Source organism: Cyanistes caeruleus, chromosome 3 (assembly GCF_971803275.1).
Source record: "Cyanistes caeruleus chromosome 3, bCyaCae1.hap1.1, whole genome shotgun sequence".
In the NCBI taxonomy this organism is placed as follows: domain Eukaryota; kingdom Metazoa; phylum Chordata; class Aves; order Passeriformes; family Paridae; genus Cyanistes; species Cyanistes caeruleus.
The window spans coordinates 101,885,864-101,909,508 of NC_141703.1; the positions used below are offsets into that span (position 1 = coordinate 101,885,864).

Below are 23,645 nucleotides of genomic sequence, written 5' to 3' on the forward strand. Positions count from 1 at the left end.
GTTCTCAAAACAATATTGTACAGCTGTGCTAAGTGTGTTTTCTCTTGTTCCACCAATGGAACTAGAGAGGTATTGTTCCCTTTACCAATCATGTTAAACCTGTAATGGAACATCTTATAAAAGGGGCAGAAAGTTCCAAAAAAAAATCCTTTCTGATGATCTACCTCTGCTGCTGCATTGAATCAACTCTCCTTATTCAACTGTTCAACAGCAACAGGACAGGGCTTGGAGAAACCTGGTCTAGTGGAATATGTCCCTGCTCATGGCAGGGGGTGGGATGAGAGGGTCTTTAAGGTCCCTTTCTGTTGCGATTCAGCATTCATGACCTCAGGACCGGACCAGCTGGGAGCTGAGTGGCAAAATAGAAATAGAGATGGGTACAATGGAGTAGCCCAGAAAAGAACTTTAATAACAAGCAAAACAACAAAGGAACATAATTTGTGCACAGAATAGGGCAATCTCCAAAGACCACAAAACGGGGGAAACATAATAATATATATAACACAAGCAACTAATCATCAACAGGAACTCAGAACATAATCTTATACGTAAAATGATAATAACCAATCAGAAAAAAAAACTAGAAACATTGTTTAGTATGGAATGACAACATTAGCATAATAACTCTCATGATCCTGTTCTTCTCACCGTAGCCTAGCTAGATGTTTTCCCTCTTGGCATCCTGCTTCCCATGGCCTTAAGTTGATGCCTCCTGTGTAATCGGTTGAGGCCAGCCCCCTGTCCATCCCAGCCAGCCTGACTCCCACACCTTTCAACCCAAACCATTCCATGATTTTATGGTAAGTCAGAACACTGCAGTACTATATGAAATGAAATTAGAACTTTAGGTTTTTTTTGGTTTGTCTGAAATATTGTACCCAGTCTGGTGGAAAACCATGTCACTATTTACACAAGTGTTACACAAATGTTTTCTTCTGCCTTGATTTAGGTCAGCATTTAAATCAACTCTACTGCTACAAAACCTACCTCTGGGAAATTTCACCTACTTAACTCAGACACATTTCCCTACATTTTCCACTGGTGAAATGAAAGCTGGTGACCATTTTTTCCTGCTCTCACCTTCAGTGAACTGAAGAGGCAGACAAAATGTTTCTTCTGATGCATGTTTGAGTTGGATTTTCTGCCTCTCCAAGCCACTCCAGAAATCAGATACTGCTGGAAGAACAAACATCTTTTTCTCAAGTTTTCCACTGTGGATATGTGGGTTACTACTCATAATTGTGTATAGATAAGGTTTTTGGCTAACTGGACACCAACAGCTCCAGGGAATTAGAGCAAAACCTCCTGCAGGCAACCAGCATCTGGCACCTGACCTTTGGACTGGTCTCCTCTGTAATAATTGTGCAATCATGGTAATTATATATAAGAACAGTTAATTACTTAATCATGTGTAACAAGGATCCTTGAGCTGCTGAGGCACACAGTGCAATTATTCATAGGCATGTAATCTCCATCCCTTTAAAGTAAATATTTAATTAGTTACTATTACTCTTGTCAGGGAAACTCCTCGCAGGAGGGCTTATCTGTTCTGCCTGTCAGCTGGTGGGATAGCTCAGGGCATCTTCCCCCCCACATGAGTTTGCTGTTTGGTGAGATAAGCTGGACATCTGCCTGGTAGTGAGTTATTTCTTGAGCCATTGAGGTGGCATTCCCAGGTGACAATAAACATGCCCTGAGAGTGAGTGTGGAGGCTCTGGAGCCAAAAGCTATCATGGCGTGGAAGGAGACACAGGGTGTAAGGCTCTCCCCCCTTTTTAAATTAATAAGAAAGGCTTTTCCCATAGCGCTTTGCACCTCCATTTTGTTGTACCCCAGTTGCTATACCCGGTTAGCCTGTTGGCTGTCCGTCCTCTTTTTACCTTGTACCTCTTGTTACCTTGTTTTTACCTTCCCTAGAAAGTTCTCCCTTCCCTGTTTCCCCATTGGCCCCAGTTTGGTGCAATCCTCCGCCCCTGTAATCCCATTGGCTCTCCCTCTCCTTGACCCCTCCTATGCACCACTTTCCCCTGTTTCTATTTGACCCTGACCCTTGGATCCTCCCCCTCAATCCTATATATATTCCTGGACCCTCGATTGCTCCTTATCTTTGTTCCTGAACCTCTTTGGTGTGTGGTTGGAATAAACCCCACTGGAACTCCGTGCAGAGACCCTTCCTGCCTCTCCGTTAGCGACTGCTATCCATGGTGTGTCTGAGAGCGTGTGAGTGTGTGTCTGTCTGTGTCTGTGTTTGTGTGACTGCAGCCTGCCCAGATGCTGTCTCCTCTGGAGGTGCTTTTGGGAAGGTAGCATCACCTTACCATCCACACCCAATGCTACAAGTGAGATTGAAGAAAGATAAGCTCAGATTTCTGATTGAAAGACACTTAACTTTACAAGCTGTGAAAGCTACACAAAATTTACACAAAACAGAATTCTTCTGCACAATTCCTGGATATGTGTGGGGCTTTTCCCTGAAGTCAGGACTACACTTTGTGGTTACTATTCCAGACACTGAGTGAAAAGACTCTTTGTGCCATTGACTCCTAATCTATACTGTTTCTTTGCTAGCTATAGTATAGGCACATTTATGTTGTGCACAGTTTTATGGAAGTCTAGTAGTAGTTCTTCGTTTTAATCTGTGTAGTAAGTAAATCTGTTTAAGGCCTTTTGTCTGTTATCTTCTATTCAATCAGTAACTCATTTTTATAATAGACCTGATTGGCCATTCCTGAGAATTTGCAAGCCAGAGCTTTTTAGGAGCAGGTTTTCTGAGTAAAGCTGCTACCAAAAATCTGAACCTAATGCAGAGATGGTCTAAAGGCTCTCACTTGATCTATAAAAGGTTGTAGAAACAAAATTGTGACAAATATTTCTCTGTATTTTATCCCTTTAACAAGGATGTTCTTTCCAACTTCCTTGCTACCAAAGAGAACTCCCCACAATGTGAACATCAGGAGGTGGGGGAGGAGAACGAGGATGATGACAAGGATGAGGAGGAGGAGGAGGTGGAGGAGGTGTGTCATGGACTTGCATTTTCACTTTGTAATACATTAATGACTTCTCCAACCCCAAGGCAATTTTCTTATGAACTAGACCCAGCAAGCCAAACCCTCTGGATTTGGAGGGCTACGGAGCTGCCATGCTCCGTGGAGTATTCCAGTGAAGTACCTCCTTTGCATAACTAATTTGTGAAGGAAGAGCAACCTTTTGCCTAGTTACCACTTTAGGAAAGTAAACCTAATCTCATCTCTAAGTGTCAGAACACTTCAGCCTAAACCTAGAAATATATATTGGAGTATGCTGAGTCACTGCTTTGCTGGAATTGCAGCCTGGGGACTCCATGCCATCTGTACAGGACATGCTGTAGAACTGGATTGCATCTCCTGTCATGGCGCCACATGTATCCTATAGGAATCATAAAGGTTGGAAAAGACCTCCAAGATCACCAAGTCCAGTCTTATAAACATACAGAACCTCATTCAGAAAAGATGAACATACAGAACAACTATGAGTAAACTATATTTTTCCTACATCTCCATTTGTGAACAACCTCACAGTTTTTCAGTAAAACATGTTTTAGAAAATAAGCTGAGAAGAAATACTAATTTTCCAGCAAGTTTTGATGTCTTGTCCAGCATTTGATAAGGAAACGCCTCCCCTGAGAAGACAGGCTGAGAAAATTGGTGCTGTTCAGCCTGGAAAACAGAAGGTTGTCTGGATACCTCAGAACATCTTCCAGTATATGAAGGGGTCTACAAAGAAGACAGAGAGGAACTCTGCATCAGGAAATGTAGTGACAGGACAAGGGCTCAGACTGAAAGAAATAAAATTTAGGTTAGATATCAGGAAGAAGTTCCTCCCTGTGAGGGTGGCAAGACCCTGGAGCAGGTTACCCAGAGAAGCTGTGGCTGCCTCATTCCTGGAAGTCTTCAAGGCCAGGTTGGATGGAGCTTGGAGCAACCTGGTCTAGTGGAATATGTCCCTACCCATGGCAGGGTGGTGGAACTGGATGAACTATAAGGTCCCTTCCAACCCAAACAATTCTATGATTTGCCTTAAGTGATACCCAAATTTGCAATTAGTTGAATATCAGCAGCCTCAGAAGGTCTGAAATACTTGTGGCTACAGCACAGTGACAAGGGGATCTGCCAGATGTTGCACAAGGTGTGCCTCACTTGGCAATATCCAAACACAAGTTCCAGTCAGTGATTAAAAATTTATAGTGCATGAAATCTTCCAAGGATCTTTGAAGAGAGTTGTTGCTTCTATTGGCTTGGATTCTGGCCTAATCTCTGAAATCTAGTGTGATATTTCCACAAGCTATGGATATGCATCTATCTCTCTGTTGCCCATGTAAAATACAGAGACCTTTAAAACCAGTGCTGCTTCCCATCTATGAATAAAGGGAGAATTGGGCCCATTTTTTTCTGTAACTTTACTATACATAAATCAAGGCACAGACATGCTAACTGCATCACACAATAACTTCAAAGTGCTTGAGAGACAATAGAAGTTGTCTTTCAGCTCTCAACATCAGCTTTATTTTATGCCAGCCAGACAATACACATTTCATGCGAACTATACATTTGTTTCAGCCGCTGCTCAGTCCGAAGTTCCTGACTTCACGTGAGTTCGTCCTGCACTAAGGTTCTTGGTCGGTAGCACCAGTGTTTTTTTCATGGGTCCTGGAAAGCAGAGAAAGAGCGTCATTGCAAAGCTATCAGAGCAATCAGCTGGCCCATGACAAAAAAATGCCACCCCTGAGCTGGACTTTTCCCCATTACCAGTGGCTTTGCAGAGTGTTCCCCAAGCAACCACACATTTGGTATGTCCTCAGGCTGGCTGGTGAGTGGTTCTGCTCCCTGCAAAGAACTGGTCCAAAAGCCATGGATGTCCACAAAACCTGTGAGGGCTTGGGTTGGACTTTTTGACCAGCCCTTCTTTTAACTGTGACCAGGATCATGTCTACCATCAGCTACAAAAAATGCTTGCAATTTGATTATAACCTGCATCAAACAAACACCTTGCTGTAAAATTGTCTCACAAAGAAGCAGTTTGTTTCCCTCATGACAGGTAACAAAAGCCGTGTCACAGCTGAGCTGAGCTCTTGTGCCACTCAGGAAGCATCTGGAACCTATTAAAATAGGCAGGAAAATAAGCACAGCTAACATATACTAACTCCCAATTTTTGAGAACACCCCTTTTCTGTTTGATACCTCCAGAAGACACCAGGAGGTGATGGTGGCACCAAGATACTGGATGCCTGGCAGGGTCACCTTTGTACCTGGACAGTCTTGGATGGCAGCACAAAAGAAAAAAGGCACCCTGGAGTTAAGGTAGATGCTGCCAGTAAAAGCTCTGGACACGTGTTGGAAAGAAGGCTGGGTCTTTCTTGAGAAAGCACAGAGGGAGGGATGGGAAAGGAAAGACCTGTAGGGAATGAGGGAATCAATCTTCATTAGGAAAGAGGAGGAGGATCTCTGGGGATGAGGAGAGACATGGATGGATGGGAACGGGTTTCTGAGGGTGCAGAAAGGCATAAAGCGGTTGATGATGCACAAAAAGCCTGCTTAAGATTTAAAATGAGCAGCTTTACATGGTGGTTTCATCAAGGGACTGTGGAGATCCCCATTTGTACCCCAGTCTTGCATCATTTTTCTGGAAGGAATGGTTCCAGGTTAGAGGAGGGAAGGAGGGGCTGACACCATGGAGTGTCTGGTTACCATTTTCTTCATCTATTAAATCAGCCCAACCCAGACACAAGAAAAACTGTTTCTGTGTGAGAGGCTTGTGGGGCAGGACCATGTGAAGAGCCCTGGAAGGACATCTGTCTCTCAAATACTCACCCTCAACTTGCTCTTTTTGCTTACTACAGAGAGACATTTGCTGCCAGAAGCTGTTGGCAGAGGTTGGTAGGAAATCTGACGAGTTCTTTCAGCCCAGTAGTTCCTATGGGAATGAGGTGAGCCCAGCACTGTAAATCGAAGGATTAGGGAGAAAAAGCAGAGCAGCTTCTCTTTGGAAAGATGCCCCACTGTCAGGGTAGACCAGGTCCATACTGCTGATGCAGTCATCTGCTAGGATGGGACCCATTGCCTGGTCACTGGAGGAGGCTGGAGATGCCTGCACATCCTTGCCAGTGGAAGTGGTGCCCAAGGGCACCTGCACTTGCAGTTTGAAGGCCATCAGCAACTACTGCAGATACCGAGCACATTGTCACAGCTCATTCAGTGAGGGAGGATGCAGGAACTATGGGGTATGATCGCAGGTGCCAGTGTGCACATGATGATCCATGTTCAGCTGGCTCCAGGTGGGTCAACACCAGAGCCATCCCACCTCTTCTTGGTATCCAACCCTGCTCTTGCTGCTACCCTGCATTTCAAAGGAGAGCTTTGAAATCAAAAAATCATCTCTCCCTGAAGCAACATAAACTGTTTTCATTTGCCAGCATTTTCCTGAGCCCTTGCTAGAAACACCAGGGGAATTCCTCTATCTCAGCAGCATTTGGGATGGTCCCCACCTGTTGAGACAGTCAAAAAGCATGCAATGTATGTTCTTCATTTTAATCTGCTGTCTCTTTTCCCATGACTGTGTGCATCCTTCAGCCATGGATTTCAGGCCTAAGGAGAGAAAGAGACTATGTCACATCTCATCCCCTGGCTTCCTTTTTGTTTGCATGAATATAGACAATTTTGTGACTGTCCATTCAAACCTGTTTTAAAATGGAAGGAGTGTGAGCGGTAGGTAATTACAATATTTTCCCCTGGAGTTGCATGAGCATGCACAGCTGACAATAACTGTGGCTGTTCTCTTCAGGGCTGCACAGTGAGGTCTAGTCCTAGGTACCAGCCTTGGGAAGAGTGAGCTGGCAGTGTGCAAATTGGAAAGTTGAAAGGAAGCCTGATCCTGAAACATAACAAGCCCCAACACACATGCAGTAACATTTATGAATGATCTTTATTTAAGCCAAGCGAGGAAAGAGTCTGGAGATCTTTGCCCTCATGAGGGCTGCTGATGGCAAATTGTTGGGTTAGTTTTGTGAGAAGGTGAGAAATATAGAAGAGATGAACTGGAGGTGACAGATTTCTCCTCCTGATATGTCTGAGAGAGGTGCAGAAAAGAGTATGAAATTCAGCAGGGGTTCATTTCCCAGTGGCAGCACAAGGTGTCTGGAAATAATCAGGGGTGTTCATGTGCCACCATGAGCACACATAGCACCATCTCCTCTTTGTTGGTCCTGGTATAACCACATGGAGCTGGGATTTTGTGACTTGGGTCTAAACTTGCCTCTGACAGCTCCAGCAGTATTATCCTGTTCCTCAGAGATGTGGAGGACCTGCTCACATCTCATCCCTGTTCCTCTATGAATTCACATCTTCATGTTGGCCTCATATCAAAATGATCCGGTAACTTGTCTTCTGCAAAATGACTTTAATTTAAAGCAGTTTAGCTATTTGGGAGCTGTTATGAGTCTGTAAAGGCACAGAGAAAATTAAAAGTTGCCTCTAAGAGAACTAGAAGCAGCAGGAATCCTCTACCAGTAGCTCAGAAACAGCCTCAGGCACAGAACTTGGGTGCTGAAGGAACATTTTAAAGAAATCTGAGAAATCTGTCCTTTCTTTCCCAGAGGATTCAGGCGAGAAGACAGCTCTTGTCTGTGGAGGAACCACCTTTTGGTTAGTGCCCTTATCCAGGAGGACATTGGCAGGTTCATATTCCTCAGAAGACAGAAAGTTGATTTCTCGGCAAATGCAATTCCCAGTTAGATTGTAGTAGGGTATGACAAGTCAGTTCTGTCTTCCAAATGCTGTGTTGCCCTTTGTGCACTGAAACTTGTCTTTACAAAACAGCAACAAAAATAAAAAAAAAAAACCTTTTTTGTCCTGAAAAATGGTCTTAACATGGTGCTTTATAATTGGTCTCAGGTGTATTCTTTGGAAAAGGCACATCAAGCAGTAGAGGTATCACTGTGAATCGTATCAGGGAAGTGCAGAATTTCAGCCTTGCTGTATACCTCAGCAAGCAGAGGGGTTGCTGTCCTTGCAAAGGTGTGAGACCTGGAAACGTGCACCTGTTTGGGTCCAGCAAGGTCTGAAGAAGAAAGTGCCTGGTTGTATAATCTGGCCTGATGTAGGTGTGGGATGAGCAACAAGGAATTCAGCCCTTTGGAATTCAAACCAAACCAGCAGATAGACAAGCTCTTACAGAGCTCTGATAGCAGAAATCTAGATGCTAGAAGACTTCTGCATACCTCCAAGTCAGATGAGGACCTGAGCAGCATGGAGGTATCATGTCCTAAACACTACTCAGCCCCTAAAACTGCAGCTGAGATTTTCTTTCAGTGCTTTTTTTGCTGGTGGAATCTACAGCTTGGAGGAGGAGGCAGCAGCACTGTGGAAGCAAGGCAGGTGGAAGTAAGTCATGGTGGCACATAGGAAAAGATGGAGGATATCACCTTGTTCTGGGGTGACTTTATGCTTCTATCCCCAGTTGCCTTGTTTATGTTACATACAAAGTTCTGCACCTGTAAGACTGAGAGTGAAGAGTGGGGAAGAAGAAGTGCACAGTCTGTGTTCAAAAATAGCACTTGCTCCCCTGCATGCTGCTCCTGGGCTGTGTTGTTCTCCCAAATTTGCCCTAAACCAGGACACACCTACATCAAGTGATTGATCCTCTTTCCCAATGCCTCCTTCCAGCACCTACACCAAAATTCCTGCAGCCTGGAGATGTCAGGCACAACCCAGCTTCAAGTCTTGCTTGTTCTAGATGGCATTTCCAGGCTCATCACTGAATATTTGAGCTCTCCACACATTTAATCTCTTCTGTCTGCTCTTGCACTGAAGGAGGCCCAGGGGACTGAGCACTGCTCCCATACATGTCCACCAAACCTCTTCAGTTTTGCCTCTCGTTAAGTCCTCAGACCTAACTCCTGCAGATGGCCCATGAAATCAGGCTGATGACCACGCTCTGAGCTCACTCAGCATGACCAGGAGTCTCCTTTGCTTTCTGGCAGGCTGGTGTCACACCACAGGCAGGGAGGGTCACTGTAAGGGTTGAGGAACCAAGCTGCTCCTGTAACTTTCCATGAGCACTTGGGAAGAAGTACCATCTTCATGTGCATCAACAGCTCCAGCCAGCACCAACCAAACTGGCACTTTGAGGCAATAAATTAGGACAAGGAGGTAGCAAAGAGCCATCTGAGACTGGGTCACAACTGGGTCCTTGATGTACTCACAGGTAGAAGGAACCACAGGCAGGTGATGGTCCTTCATCTCGCCTGGGATGAAGGAAGCAGATATCCAGGGCACCTTCTGAGCCACAAGATGCCTCCTGGGCATCCATCTCTGAAACATGCTAAGCCATCTTTTGCTGATTCCCCTGAGACATATATCTGCTTGGATTTCCACTGAAGTATCTCTGCCCACTGCTTCCTCTTACAGTGAAACGTCATTCCTTTACCATCAGCTGCTTCTGCTCTGGGCTACAAGATTTCTCCTTCACTTTCCTCATCTGCTGCATTTGTTGAGCCACCTGGCAGCACAGGACAGCTCTGCAAGAAGCTGGAGAAAGGCCAACCTCTTTATCAGATGCACCAGAATAGCAAGGGACAGAAGATCCTTCAGCTTTGAATGTGCCAGGTTCCTACACTGATAACAAAGCTTGTCCCTGTGGCTGTAAAAAAAAGGAAACAAAGGTACCAGAGGACAAAAGCATAAGCCAGTGTCATCCTAAAAGACAGACAGATCTGTAGAAGCAAGACTGGCCACCAGGACAGACACACTTGCAGACACATCTAGTGAAGTCACACCAAGAAAAGAGATAGAAGGGGCAGTTGGTAGGTGAGGTATCATTTATTCAAACAGTGAGTGATATCACACAGTACAGGCAAAGAAAAAGGCTTCCAATCTAAGAGAGACAGGACATGAGACAGTAACTGAGAGAGGATGGGAAGGAGAAGGTCCTTAGTGGAGCTGGGTATTTGGGGTGATGTGGAGGGGAAAGGTGTTGGAGGGGGAGGGGTGGGAGAAAGCAAAGACTGAAGAAGCAGCTGTGGGACGGACACAGAAAAGCTGGCAGAGAGGATGGAAAATTATTCTGAAGGCAAGAAGAAATGGTGCTGTGGCAGGCAAATGGGTCAGATGGGGAGGTGAGGGCATTGCAGACTGCAAGGGAAGGAGCCAACAGGGAGAGATCTCTGATCAGCAGAGAACCTTGGGGAGAGGGGAGAGAGCAAGGGCAAGGAGGGCGAAGACATTCACTATCCTTTGTGCAGCTCCAAAGCGTTATCTGTTTCATTAAATTCAGGGTACACTGGGGGGGGGGTGTCCCTGCTGATAAATCACAGGATCACAGAATTATTTGGGTGGGAAGGATCTTCAAGATCCTCTTGTTCCAACCCCCCTGCCATGGACAAGGACACCTTCCACTAGACCAGGTTTTCCAGTACAATCTTGCTTTGAACACTTCAGGTATGGGGACGCCACAGGTTCTCTGGGAGAATCTCTTGGGTCCAAACAAGGCGGCTGCAGCTGAACTTGTCTTCAGTTGGGTACTAAATCCTGAGGAGCAGGTCAGTCCAATGGGCAAGGTCTGCTCTCAGGATCTCCCTACCTCGACCATCTGGTACTGGAACCATGAAGTGCTTATGGATGTTGTTAACTGACAAGAACAGACCCACCTGCCACCCATCATATGGTGAGATTCCCTCCGCCTGTGCCATGCAGGGTGCTCCTCACTCTTTGCTGTGACCCAGTTCTCCAGACCTCTTTCAGAGCTAGAGAGGACACACTGGATTCTCCAAGAAGATATGTGAACATCCAGCTTTCTTTGGGGCTTGGGGTTGTTGCATGCCACAGGCTAGGTTGGGGTAGGCAGAGGACAACAAGGAGGGTTCAGAAATGCTTTCCCTTTCCCATTTCTCATACCACTGAACACATTGAAAGCAGTCAGGGCTCTCACATATCACTAAGATCTGCCACTACCATCCATCATTTTCTTGGTGACTGGTCCTTGTCGTTGGCTCCCGTGGAGTAGACTGCCTGAGGGGCAAGCTGGCATTTTAGAAAGCATAAAGATGCCTTCAATGCACTTGTAGGATTCTTCTATTCTTGCCTCACATGTCCTTGTCATGACAGCCAGGATAAGGCAGTTGTTCCCAAGGCACCCTGCAACAGAAATTAAGAGTGTTTACAAGCAATTCGGAGTTAATGACAGACCTGTTCTGAAGTAGTCAGAGCTGTGTTACCCCTCATCACACACCCCTGAGCTTGGGAGTAGACTGAGTGGCATCAGTGGAACTGCTCTCAACCCAGAAAGCTCAGGTGAATAAGGACAAATGGAAGTGAGGTGCCAATTCCCCAACAGAATCCAACTTACCATGACGCTGCTGGAACAAGGCAGAGCAGAAGCCTATGTCTGAACATCACAATATTTTCCAGTTTTGGAAAAGACACTGTTCTTAGAGCTGAGCACATCCATATCATCATGTTTATACTAAGGAATTTCTCCTTCCTGTATGTCTTCTCTTCTTGATCTGACGTCACTGTTGGGGATGGTTGTTATTCCTTGGATGTTGGGAGGTGCAAGCCATGTCAGAAGCATCTTCTTAAAAAGTCTCTTTCTCTCCTGCACTGGCACATCTCTAAATAAATCCTAAATCAAAAGAATATCATGACATGCATTTGTATAAGGGCTGATATGTCAGCTGATGAAGCATCCTTTTACCAGTCAGGGATGTAAAAATGATAACTGAGGTTTTCAAAGGGAGCTCAGTTCTGTGCCCAAGCTGAAATGGAAGGATGGAGAGTGTCAAGGAAAAACTTCTTCATCCGCCCATGCACAAGGATCCTAGATGAATGGACACAATGTATTCCAAAAGCAGCTCAGTAAAACTGGACGCTGGGAGGCAACTTCTCGTGAGACTACTCATGGCAGTCAAAGCGACAACTCTGCAAAACCTCTGATCACTCTCTGATTATTTAGAATTATTTAGGTTGGAAAAAGAACAAACTCTAAGACACTCCGTTATTAAGTATTTGAGAGGGAGACTTGACTTTCAAAATTCCATTTGTTGTCTGCCCTCCTTGTTCACTTCATCCAGATGCCAACACTGACAAAGACTCCTCCAGCCAGTGCCTCCACACCTCCATACTAAACGCTCTTGTAAGACAAAGTACTTCATTTTCAATGAAGCCCTCCACACAGCCCTTGTAAAGAGGTGGGCAGTGCCAGCCACTAGTGATTTGGAGAAGATTAAGGGGTCAGTCAGCACCAGTGGGTTCAGGAAATGATGGTTAAACACCAGGGAGTCCAGGCCTTTCATTAGCCCAGTAGGTCCCACTGTTCCCTTGAAATGCATCCTGCCCCTTTCTACGTTTGGGCTTTGCAAGGCTGAGCGGGTTCAGAGGTTAACAGGGCAGGGAAGGCATGCTTTCCAGCATTCACTTTGGGCAGCTGCAGGGATCAGATGGATTACCTATCCAGACTGCAGCATGGAAAAGACCCCATACCTTTGTGTTATGGGGGAAGCACTTCGTTGCCCATCATGGATTGTCACAGATCAGCCCAAATAATAACCAACCTTTTAGAAATGGGCATTTTCTCCACTACCAGCTGTAGAGAGTGAAATGATAAATCCTGCAACCTACAACCCAGCTCAAACACTCCCAAAATCATATAGGTAGGTGTAACTGATGAATGGATGAAACTGGTGGGGAAGGGAGAGGGAAGGTAGGGTGATACAAAGGACATCAGAAAGCAGCACTGGTCACATGTGGTCACAAGTGGAATAAATTCAGAAAGTGATTTGTAAACCAGGCAGGGATGAGAAATAGCACCCTTATGAACAGGAAGGCAAAGAAGGTTTGGAGGTCCATGGATGTCAACAGAGAGGAGGAGGAGGTGGAGGAGAAGTTTCAAAATCATAGAATCATGGAATGATTGGATTGGAAGGGACCTTAAACACCATCAAGCTCCAAACCTCCTACTATGGGAAGAGACACCTTCCACTAGACCAGATTACTCAAAAATACAAAAATACAAAAATTTTCTTCAGTTTGGTGGGGATATTAAAGGAGAAAACATGATTAAAAATTGGAACTGTGGGCTAATTAAAAGAAAAAAGAGATTAAGCTAAGATTAGGGTTCACAATTTAAAATAAAATTGTGTCCTCAGTTGTGCTTTCTTCTCAAGCGACATTTTCTCCAGATAGCCAATACTTTCATTAATAAAAAATCACTGCTTTACACTTCTACAGACTCTGCCAAGCACTTGCTCAGCAGGGGCTGGGTTTGCAGTGCACTGAAAGTGTTTTTCACAGAACAATAGAAAGGTTTGGGCTGCAAGGGACTTTAAAGCTCAGTTAGTTCCAATCTCCTGCTATGGGCAGGGACACCTTCCAGTAGACCAGATTTTTCAGGTGTGGTTTAGAGAGAAAACAAAAGCTGTAGGCAGTTTAAAAATGTGTAATTAACATTGGTAAATACACATCATCTACCCTCCTCCAGCTCTTGATGGCATTTGATTTCTGTTTCCTAAGCCAGTACAAGGTAGACATGAGCAAGGCACTGCACAGACCCTCTACTCAAAAATATTTTATATAGAAAATTAAAGTTTCACCATCCACATGACTTCACTGTCCATCTTTGCAGTTGCAAACACGTATAGCTCATGCCAGACCGATCTGAGGTTAGCAGCCACCTAAAGGGAGTTAGACTGTGCCAGCCCAGCTGTCCCTACAGCAGGCATGAAAAGTGGCAACTCTAAGCAACACAAGCCTCACTTTGGTTGGATAGGCATTTCTTTCACTTAACTGTGCTTCTGATTGAGAAAACAAGATCAAGGAGGTGGTATTTGTCTTCAGCATTTATTTATCATTGGAAAAAGAACCCTTTGAGCAAGCAAAGATCACAAGCACATCACAATCAATTGGCGGTACATTAATGTGTGTGTGTGTGTGTGAGTGTGTGTGTGTGTGAGACTTTCATCAGAATATCAACAATGAAAAAGCACCACAAGGAGGTATGCTTAACATGTTTACAAGAGACAATTTGTGATATGCAACCAAACCCAGGCCACAAAATATTAATTAGACACTTCCTATCTGCCTCCAAGAGGCAAGAATTCTTGGAATGCATGGGTGCCAGGTTTTGGCACTGGCTGCGCTGCAAATGAAGAAGCAGGTGGTTGGTGTGCAAAGCAGTCAGGAGCTCAGCCAGCAATTAGCACCATTTTGCAGAAAGGAGTAACAGTACAACAGTGAAAATGCAAAAGCAAGCAATAGCACAGGAGCTCTCACAGAGTAAAAAGCAAATAATTTCTTTATTTTCTTTTTACAATAAAAGTATAATACTACAAATCAGCAGTGGAACAGAATCAGCATTGTGGTAGGTGGAAACACATAACAGCACAGCACTGTTTCCCAGTGGGATTGACAAGTTCAGAGCCCAAAGTGAATTTGAAATGGCAGAGATTTGGTCTCCTTTCTGATAAATGCGAGTGGGTTGGATGGGCACAGAGTCTGTGGAAGGTACAGCACTGCAGGATTTCACCCTGAGGCTTGCCTCTGCTGTAGTTCCTGGCATTCAATGCAGTGCCAGCCCATGTGCTTGGATATGTGTGTGTGCTTGGATGCATGCTGCAGATGTGGTGCACATGGAGCACAAGCCAGGATTTCTATCCCTATTTGGCTGATGTGAGAGGAAGGCATCCAGCCCTTACCAGTCTCCCAAGCTCTTTCTGCAAAGAAAACCTTTCAAGGACCATTCATCCCACCCAAAGACAGGTGTCAAAAATAGGCAGCTCAATGACTCTTGGAAAGTTCCTTCACTAGAGAGGAAATTAAAACCACTGGTTAACACTTCACACCTAGCTTTGTAGTGCGCTCATGGAATGGCTTCGGTTGGAAAGCACCGTAAAGATCTTCTAGTTACAAGCCCCTTGCCATGGGGCTTCATGTATTATGGAAAAATTTCATGTATTATGGAAAAAAAACCCTTCTATGTATTATGGAAACTAAACGGGAAATATTTATATGCATATTTATTTAAGAAAAATAAAGCTATATTCTGACCAGTCACTGTGTATGTTTCAAATACTATGATGGATGCTCTTCATTAAGAAGAAACCATCCCAAGCTGGATGATCAGCAGTTCCTCCAGAATCATGCAGATGCTTAGATTAGGTGATTTGAGCATCTTAGTGATGTTTCTTGGGCAAAATTTAGTTCACCTTGAAATCAAGGGCTAAATTCTCATTGAATTCCAGGTGAAACAGTGGCAAGAGTGGTGTATCTTTAAATGTGAAACTTAGGGCTGAAAAATAACAGGAAGAATTGTTTTGTATGGTCTGTCCTCATGTAAGATTGGTGTGTTGAGCTATTAGAACTGTCTAGTGCCTTCCTGATGTGTTCTGCCTGCTGTGACATGTCATCTTCACAGCTTATGCTACATCCTGTAGGAAAGGACATTACTGAGGAGTTTGAAGATGCATGAAGCATCTTAAAAGCCAAGGAATCACACCAAGTCTTGGGAGCTCATCTTCTCTGGCCAGTTGTCCCTCATGTGACAGGTAGGAAGAACTGCAAGCAGCACAACACTCCACCAGCTCAACACAAGCCTTTTGCCGAGCTGATCTGGAGACAGAGCTGAGCAGTGCTGCAGGGGCTTCTGAGCACTCAGAAAAGCAATGATCAGTATGGACAGGTCAGCATCTCCATGTGGCATGCACATAAAAAAAATTCCAACCAAACAAAAAACAAACAAACGAACAAAAACCGAACAACAACAACAAAAAACCCAACCAACCAACCAAACAACCAACCAACCAACCAATCAAAAAAACCTACATTCACAAATGTTTCAACAGTTTTACTTCCTGGAGGATTTTCCCTGGTTTCCTCCTAAACAGTGGAGGTTTAAATATATATATGTATTTATATATATGAATATATATTTTCCACATGCACAACCTGACTAGCTCATAGCACACAGTTCTAACAAAGCTAAGCTTGGAATTACATCACTTAATTCAAACACTACACTTACTGATACTCAAAGGTTTAGGCTATTAGTGCAAGGCAAACAGGACACATCACATGATACACTGAACTTGGCATTTACTCATTACTAAAGCCAGCAAATGTCACTACCTGTATATCACAGAGCTTTCCTCCTCATTGGAAACTTTCACTCAACCTTGTAGCCCACCACTCATTTATGTTTCCAAAAGACCAATTCTAATGGGATGTAACCCCCAAAATAGGACTCCTCACCTTCCCAACTCACCCATTTTTCTGCTAGGTAGTTTCACATCTCTAAAATACCCCTAGCATCCTGCTAGGGTCTTACCCCTAGCAGCAAGACTTCCCTTATTTCACCACCTCTACAGCAACACACCACCTCTCTACTCTATCCCATCTCTGTCTTCATGCTTTCTAATTGTCCACTGCAAGTTTCAAGCTGGACTTCATATTAAGAGAGAAAATTTGGAGCTGCAAAAATAAGTAACAAGAACCCTGCATCTTACCTTGCAGCCACTCTGCCATGGGAGAGTTTAACAGCTCAGTTTGGTGGGATAAAGATTAATCCTTATGTATTTAGGACCCAATCCAGAAATCAGGCACATAAATTTGGACTGGGACCACAGCTCTCCCACTGATCCAGTGACACAAATTCTATGGCATGCAATGCCAAACTGTTGGGCCGGTTCATACTCACTGACAAATGGTCCTGCTGTATTTACGGCTTCCAAACTGGTTGTGGGGATTTCCTAGAGTAAGAGCACAGTAAATATGATTGAAACCCTGAGATCTTGTCTGGAGGGAGTCTAGGGATCCCAGTAATTTTTTTTGGCCCTCTTGAGATGCTCATGAGCCAACATGAACAGCTGGAAGAATAAACACAATGGGGGCTGACAGCTCTAGCCAACCTTGGTGACACATTTCTTTCTACCCCTTGGAAGGTCAGGCCTGCAAACTAAATCACTTTCTGAAACCTAGCTCTGCCTATTGGCATCCCAGAAGTGAACAGACCAAGATTCAAAACAAAACAGGAATAATTAACAAGATCCATAACTTAGGGAAAACAACAGGGAAGAACAACCTGCTGACAACCTAGTCTAACCTGCCATATGCTTGGAATGTTTTCACTGCTCACTGCACCTTCCCTCACCTTTTTTTTTTTTACGTCAAGGACTTCAAGTGGTGTTAATGAGTGAAGCTGCCTTGATGCAGCTACACGTATTTCCAGCTACCCTTGGAGAGGATTTGGCCCTTTACTTACATGGGATCTCCTTCCCCGTTGCTTCTTGGAGCAGAATTCCCATCACTGTCACCAGGGGAAATCCTTCTTGGCCACACCATTGATTTTGGTGGATTTACAGCATATCCATGGCATCATGAATGAACCTGATCCTCTCTGCCTCCAAACTCTTTACCTGTTGACACCAGTGGGAGATGGCACAACAATGGCCAACCCAAAAGGGCCTCATTGGATGAGAGCACAGCCCCACCATGGCTCAATGGGCACTTGCATGCTGTCAAAGCACTGAAGAACCAAGCCCGAAGAAAGGGACAAGCTGTTGAATGCAATCACTGTTGATCCATCACCTTCATCTCTTAGGACCCTGCTTATGCATTCTCACATCCCTCACTCTGTGCAGAGCCGTGTTGTGCAGGCAAAGCAGAACAACCTGACCTCAGAAACAAGGATTTCCTAATCCTCCTTGGAAATAAAACAGAAAAGCTTCTAATACAATCAGAACAAAAAGCAGATTAGAAGCCTCTAATTAATTTTGTGGCCTTTATTTAATCAAACAGAAAAAAAAAAAAGAAAGGAAAAAAATGAGAAAGAAAGAAAAGTGCAGTGACATTTACTCTTTTGCCTCAGCCAGTTTATTGTTCATCTCTTTACTTTTCTCCTTATCCTCTGGCTTTGCGGTGTTGGAGGTCTCGGCGCTCTTTTTCTTGGCAGCCCGGCCAGATGCAATCTGCTTGTCTTTGGCCTTTTTCAGGGGTTTATGGCTTGTTGTGGTCTTTTTTGGTTTGGAAGGCTTTATGCTAGGCTTTTCCACCTGCATGGAGGGTGACAGGCAAAACGACAACACAGAGATGGAGAAAAAGAGAGAGAGAGAGAAGAGAGAGAGAGGAGAGAGAGACACAAGGACAAGTGGAAAACAGGATTTAGATCTGAAACAGCACAGATGCTACTTATCTGCTCATCTCTGCCCTGCCACAAAGGCAGGGGAGCAGCTGAGCTTATGCTGAGTTGCAGATGGCCAGCTCCTTTCAGGATGCCCTGAAGTCACTGCCTCTGGAGCCAGCAGAGCCCATTGTATCCAGATCAGGATAGAGCAGAGTGAATAGGAGAGGGAATATTATCAGTCATTTTATCAATTTCTGCATCTTTCTCTGACTTCAGAAAGGGTTTTGCAAACCCACAGAGGATAGTAATTCTCTGGACTGGAAGCAGAGAAATGATGCTCAGGAAAAAGAGGCTGCTGTAAGTCTCCATCTTTCTTGAAGGAGGGGATTCCTCTATTTGTTTGTCCTCAAACAGATTCTCAAAATGGAGGAAGATTACTTTGGGGTACGTGAGGTGCAGAACACTAATTGGCACATGAGAAAATTCCACAACAATGTCTTCTTTCTACACCCCCAAAATAGGAAGGACAGTCACAAAAATCAAGGGAGAACAGAAGCTTTCATCTCTTACATGCTCACCCTGCAATCCTGAGGACTGAGAGCAGTCCTCACAGATCTCAGCACTAATCAACTTAAGGAACAACTTATTTCCTCTGTTTAAAACTTCACAGACTGACTCCTTTTATATGCAGATGCTCTGCTGGTCCTAGAAAACAAGGCTGGAAGCCATTTCAGCTCAGGCCCTTCTCAACACATGTTCTTGACCTGATCAAAGCCAGAAGTGCATACTGTCAAAATATGTGGGATGCTCTGAATTAACAGATGTCTGGCTCCTGGAATAAAATGTAAGGTGGGGCTCCTAAAGTTTTGGAGGAAGGAAGAGAAAGCTGCCTGGACAATCACATAGGAAATGGCAACAGAAAAACCTCTTCATCTCAGCCCTACCCTCACTTCTTTACAATTTGATGTAGGGCACTATTGTCTTGAAGTGCCTCAAGCTGTCCCAGAGCCGACAGAATTATAGAACAGTTTGGGTTGGAAAAGTCCAAGAATTTCTTCCCAATGCCCCTTCTAACCCTGCACTCTGGCAATGTGAAGCCATTCTCCATTGCTCTGTCCCTCCAGGCCCTTGTCCAAAGTCCCTCTCCAGCTCTCCTGGAGCCCTGTTAGGTACTGACAGGGGCTCTGAAGTCTCACCAGAGACTTCCCTTCTCCAGGCTAAACATCCTCAGCTCTCCAAGCGTCTCCATGGCCTCTTCTGGACTAAGTCCAAAAGATCCATGTCCTTCCCATGCTGAGGACCCCAGAGCTGGAAGCAGCACTGAAGGTGGGGGCTTCACAGAGCAGAGGGGCAGAATGGAACAGTGGGACAGAATCCCCTCCCTGACCTCCCTGTCCATGCTGTGGGATCAACCTAGGACCCTGTTGGCTTTCTGGGCTGACAGCCCACATGGCCAGGACATGCCTAGTTTTTTATCCACCACCATCTCCAAGGTGGATCCCGAGATGCACCTGTTGGTTGGAATGAGGATACCACATAAGGGGAATGACAGTGAGTGGTGTTCAGCCCAGCCTTACTGCACTGGACATGTCCCACCAGGAGCAGTGATGGCCCTGTGTCCTTTCTGCCATGTTTCTCACCTTTGGAGGTTCTTTGTAGGGTTCACTGTAGAGAGTGCGTATTCTTCTGCGTTCCAGGTATTTGTTATCAGCTGGAGAAGGCTTACTGGTTTCCCCCTTGAACTGAGCACTGTAACTGGTTTCATGGGTCATTTTCTCCTCTGGTGGCTTGTACTGGGGCTTTGCTTTTATCGCTTTCACAGGCTTGACATCTATCCAGGGTCTGAACTCATTTCTGAAGATCAAAAAGAAAAAGGGTTCAGGAATTAAACCAACAGGAGAACAATGATAACATAGGAATGGAGTCCTGCACTGCTTAACCAAGTTTATGTGGAAAGGATTTTGCCTTCATACATCCAATCAGGTTTACATAGAAACTGTCTCCCAACAATTTGTTTTTTACCTCATCCAAAACCTATTGACACATTATGAGAAATTCAAATGAAATGTGGTCTATTAACATTAGCTGGTCCTGGACACCCTTTAGCCATGCCTGTAAGTACAGACTGGTATTATTCCACCTATATTCCAACTATTAGACAGAACAGTTAACCAATTAACACAATGCCAACTGAGATGTAAACTCAAGCTGAGCAGGGGATGCAGTTTATCAGGTATCTTGTGAGCTACAGCTTCCCTTTACTAACTGATAGTGGATTCCTGATTTACAGGGAAAAAATAACACCATCTTTCATTTCTTTTGGACAGAGCTGCAACTTCTGGTAGAAAAAGCCTCAAACACAGTTGGAAGTGTGTATCAGTGTCTTCTGGACACATTCTGCTTCCCATCCAGAACCTCCTTCTCTTGCTTTTTTGTAGTTCTTCCCAATACAACACCAACAACCTTCCAGGTTTGAAGAAAACCATTTCAATTTCTCTCTAAAACTCACCATTCACCTGAGAATGGGGAAGGAGGAACCCTAAAGGGGTTGCTAACTTTGGGAGTTGTGCTCAGACATAGACCAAGACCGTGTTTAGATCCTTAAAACAATGCAAGCCAGAATCTTGCATCTGCTGATGCAAGCCCTCTGCAAAGGGGTAAATTTTCCTTGGAAATCACTTGGTTTGAGTTGGCCAGCACCTTACAGCACGTCTCGTTCCAACCCCTTTCCATGGGCAGAGACACTTTCCACTAGACCAGGTTGCTCCAAGCTCTTGTATTAATTTCAGGACTTCCAAGGCATTAACCCTCTTGAGTTACAGACCCTGCCCCTCTTGCCTGTTCCACTTAACCACTTGTGGGTTGCATTACTCATTTTCAGCCTGGATTACTAGGTGTCCTGGTTTAAAAGACAAATGTCTGCCAAGGAAGGTGGGAACCTTCCTGGAATGGAAAATATGATTACCTCTTTACTATTATAACTTGGAAATTACAGGTTTTTCAGGCAAAAAAAATGAGTTTTTTAATAAATAGATATGTTATGAATAAGGTGTCATGATTAGCTCATACAAATGAGGAAGATTTATTAAGTATAATAAATTCAGAAGAAGTTCTGTTAAGATTTGCAGTTCCTTTGACATGTACTTTTGTTGTTCTAGTTTGGTTTTGAGTCTTTTTCTGTTCACCCTTCAATCCTCCTCTCCCCCTTTTGTGGTTGCTGCCTGGCAGGTCTGGCTAACAGGGCTGTCAAAACATCTGGGGGAGGGTGTGTACTTGCCCCTTGCAGGAGGGGCAGGGAGTGGGGGACACGTGTTGCTGGGAGGCTTGGCAGGATAACATCAGGATAACTTCATGATAACATCAGGATAACATCAGGATAACATCTCACCAACATCTCACCACCATCTCACCAAGATGCGAGAGAGCCTCCAGCAGTGAAAGCCACGGAGGACTGGCTGACAGACCTTGGGAAGAGACAAATCTACCTATAAGGATGAGGCCACAGACACCAGGAGAAGCCAAATATACATATATGGGCAAAGCCACTGTGGGAAGTGCTGGGAGGGACATATAAGGACTGTTTATTAATATTAATGTAGCTGATGTAACCTTGAGTGTCTAAAAGGCAGAGATGCCATTTTATGAGCTGAGCCTCTGGTGAGCAGAAAAAGCCTCACTATGCTCCCAGCACTGTCCTCTCTTTGCTTTGCAACTTTAATGGGTTCTAATTAAATTTTATTTACTCACTCCTGCCTGGGGTCTGAGTTGCTTATAACAGATATAAATATTTATATACACACATGTATATATATAAAAATATAAAACAAGGAAGATAAACATCAATGACAACAGCAGCAACAACAACAAAACAGAAAAAAAAAAAATGCCAGTAACATCCTTTTTCTTCCCGTCAAGCGATTTCCCCTTTGGTGTAGTTGCAGTCACAACTGGCAGTGGGGCGCTGATGTCTCCTATTGAGACAAAGAGGCTGCAGTGACTCCCCCACAGCTGTAGGGGGTGCTGTTGGCTCCGTGTGAGGCACAGGGCGGCTCATTGAAGCACTGCGCCTCCTGAGGGGATAATGGTTTCCCCAGGAGGAGAGAGGTGGAAGGTGAGGGGTGTTTCTGTTTTCCCCTGGCTCTCACATGTCCTGTTGAGGGCTGCAGTAAGCAGGTCTGAGGTTCTCTCTCTGGAGAGAGAGGAGATAGGGGCCCAGTTTTCCCCTGAGGTGCCCAGGCAGATGGGTGAGGGACTTTCTTAAAGCAGTGGGTGCCATAAAGTCCTATTCCAGTGGTCGCTCCTATGAACAGTGGCCCACCAAAGGCAAGGAGAAATGGAAAGGAAGGCTCAGCTGTAGCAGCGAATTCCCCTGAGCAGGAGAAGTCCAGCACCAAAATCCACAACAGTCTGCCCTCCAAGCTAGGCAAAGACTGACTCACACCCAGGCGCAAGAAACTGCCAACCACCATAGCTGCTTCTCCCCCTCCCCCAGAACTGTTCCATTGAAATACCAAGGCCCTGGCTACGTCTTCTCTCTTGTAAATCAAAGTCCATTCACCATCTCTATGACAACAAATTAAGGAAAAATCCCTAAAGAAAAAGAAAACCTAACCCTCAACACCAGGGAAATGAACTCTGTGTAAGGGGGATGCCAGTCAATCCCTTCCCGTAATACTTTTGAACATCTTAATCAGCTTCAACCAAATTTGTCAAAAGGGAATGGAGATAGTTGGTTTCACTTCCATAAAGGTATGCCGCTGTATTGAGTCCAGAGGATCAGGAAAGTTTGAAGTATGGACATGTGCATTGTGAGAAACAACGCTCACTTTTAAAATTTCAAAGGTTTATTAAATTGTAACAAAATAAAAGACTGAAAAAGGAGAAAAAGCAGCACTGGCAGCACAGAACTAAACCACCATGTGTTCATTTACAAAATGGCTGCACCACCTTTTATAGTCCTGGCGTCACATCAGCCACCCCGGCCCCACCCAAAGGCTGCCAATCAACTTATCTTTGCCATCCATTGGTGGAGACTGCTTTCTTGCAATTTGATTGGAGGCGAGATGTTGTCATGCCACACCTCCTAGTAACAAGCCAGCCCTCCCCAAGTGCCTTGACTATCAAGGCCATCCTTTGACAATACAAGGGGAACGGGAAAGAGTACTGTGGAAACAACATACCACAATAATGTTGTGAATTCATATTGTAAATATTGGCTTTTCGCAAGTATTATGATAAATGTTATATGCTATATGCTTTTTGCTGTATTCTCTCTCTTAGCAAGTTACAGGCTTAGAAAGGAATTCTGAACGGTAGGGATATATTTCATATATATCTGGACAAGGCAAGATAACTCCAACAGGCAAGACAATGGGAGGACCAAGCTGTTTTCAGTGGAAGGACAATGAAAACCAGGCTGTTATCAGCAGCAGGAAATGGAGACCAAGCTGTTATCAGCAGCCAGGACCAGGCCGTTGGCAGCAGGGGAAGGATATGAAGCCCAG

The 23,645-nt window shown here is 44.7% G+C and overlaps 1 protein-coding gene across 4 annotated transcripts in view; it reads right to left on the reverse strand.

The window, feature by feature from the left end:
* Nucleotides 1–4,516: 4,516 nt before the first annotated feature.
* The window catches only part of MAP6 (microtubule associated protein 6), a 47,338-nt gene continuing 28,209 nt past the window's right edge, over nt 4,517–23,645 (reverse strand). Inside the window, exons 2-5 of one of the 4 annotated variants that reach the window (XR_015285152.1) lie at nt 19,782–19,995; nt 17,874–18,070; nt 11,377–11,652; nt 6,942–11,165 (exon numbers count right to left, since the gene is read on the reverse strand). Coding sequence is in view for 3 of the 4 variants with exons in the window: in XM_086883385.1 (XP_086739511.1) it covers nt 11,592–11,652; nt 17,874–18,070; nt 19,782–19,995 (472 nt within the window). In the remaining variant the exon portion in view is untranslated. Of the gene's footprint in view, nt 4,686–6,941; nt 11,653–13,846; nt 18,071–19,781; nt 19,996–23,645 lie in introns of those variants that run through there. The other 3 variants (XM_086883386.1, XM_086883385.1, XM_023946444.2) reach the window with 3 other exon arrangements.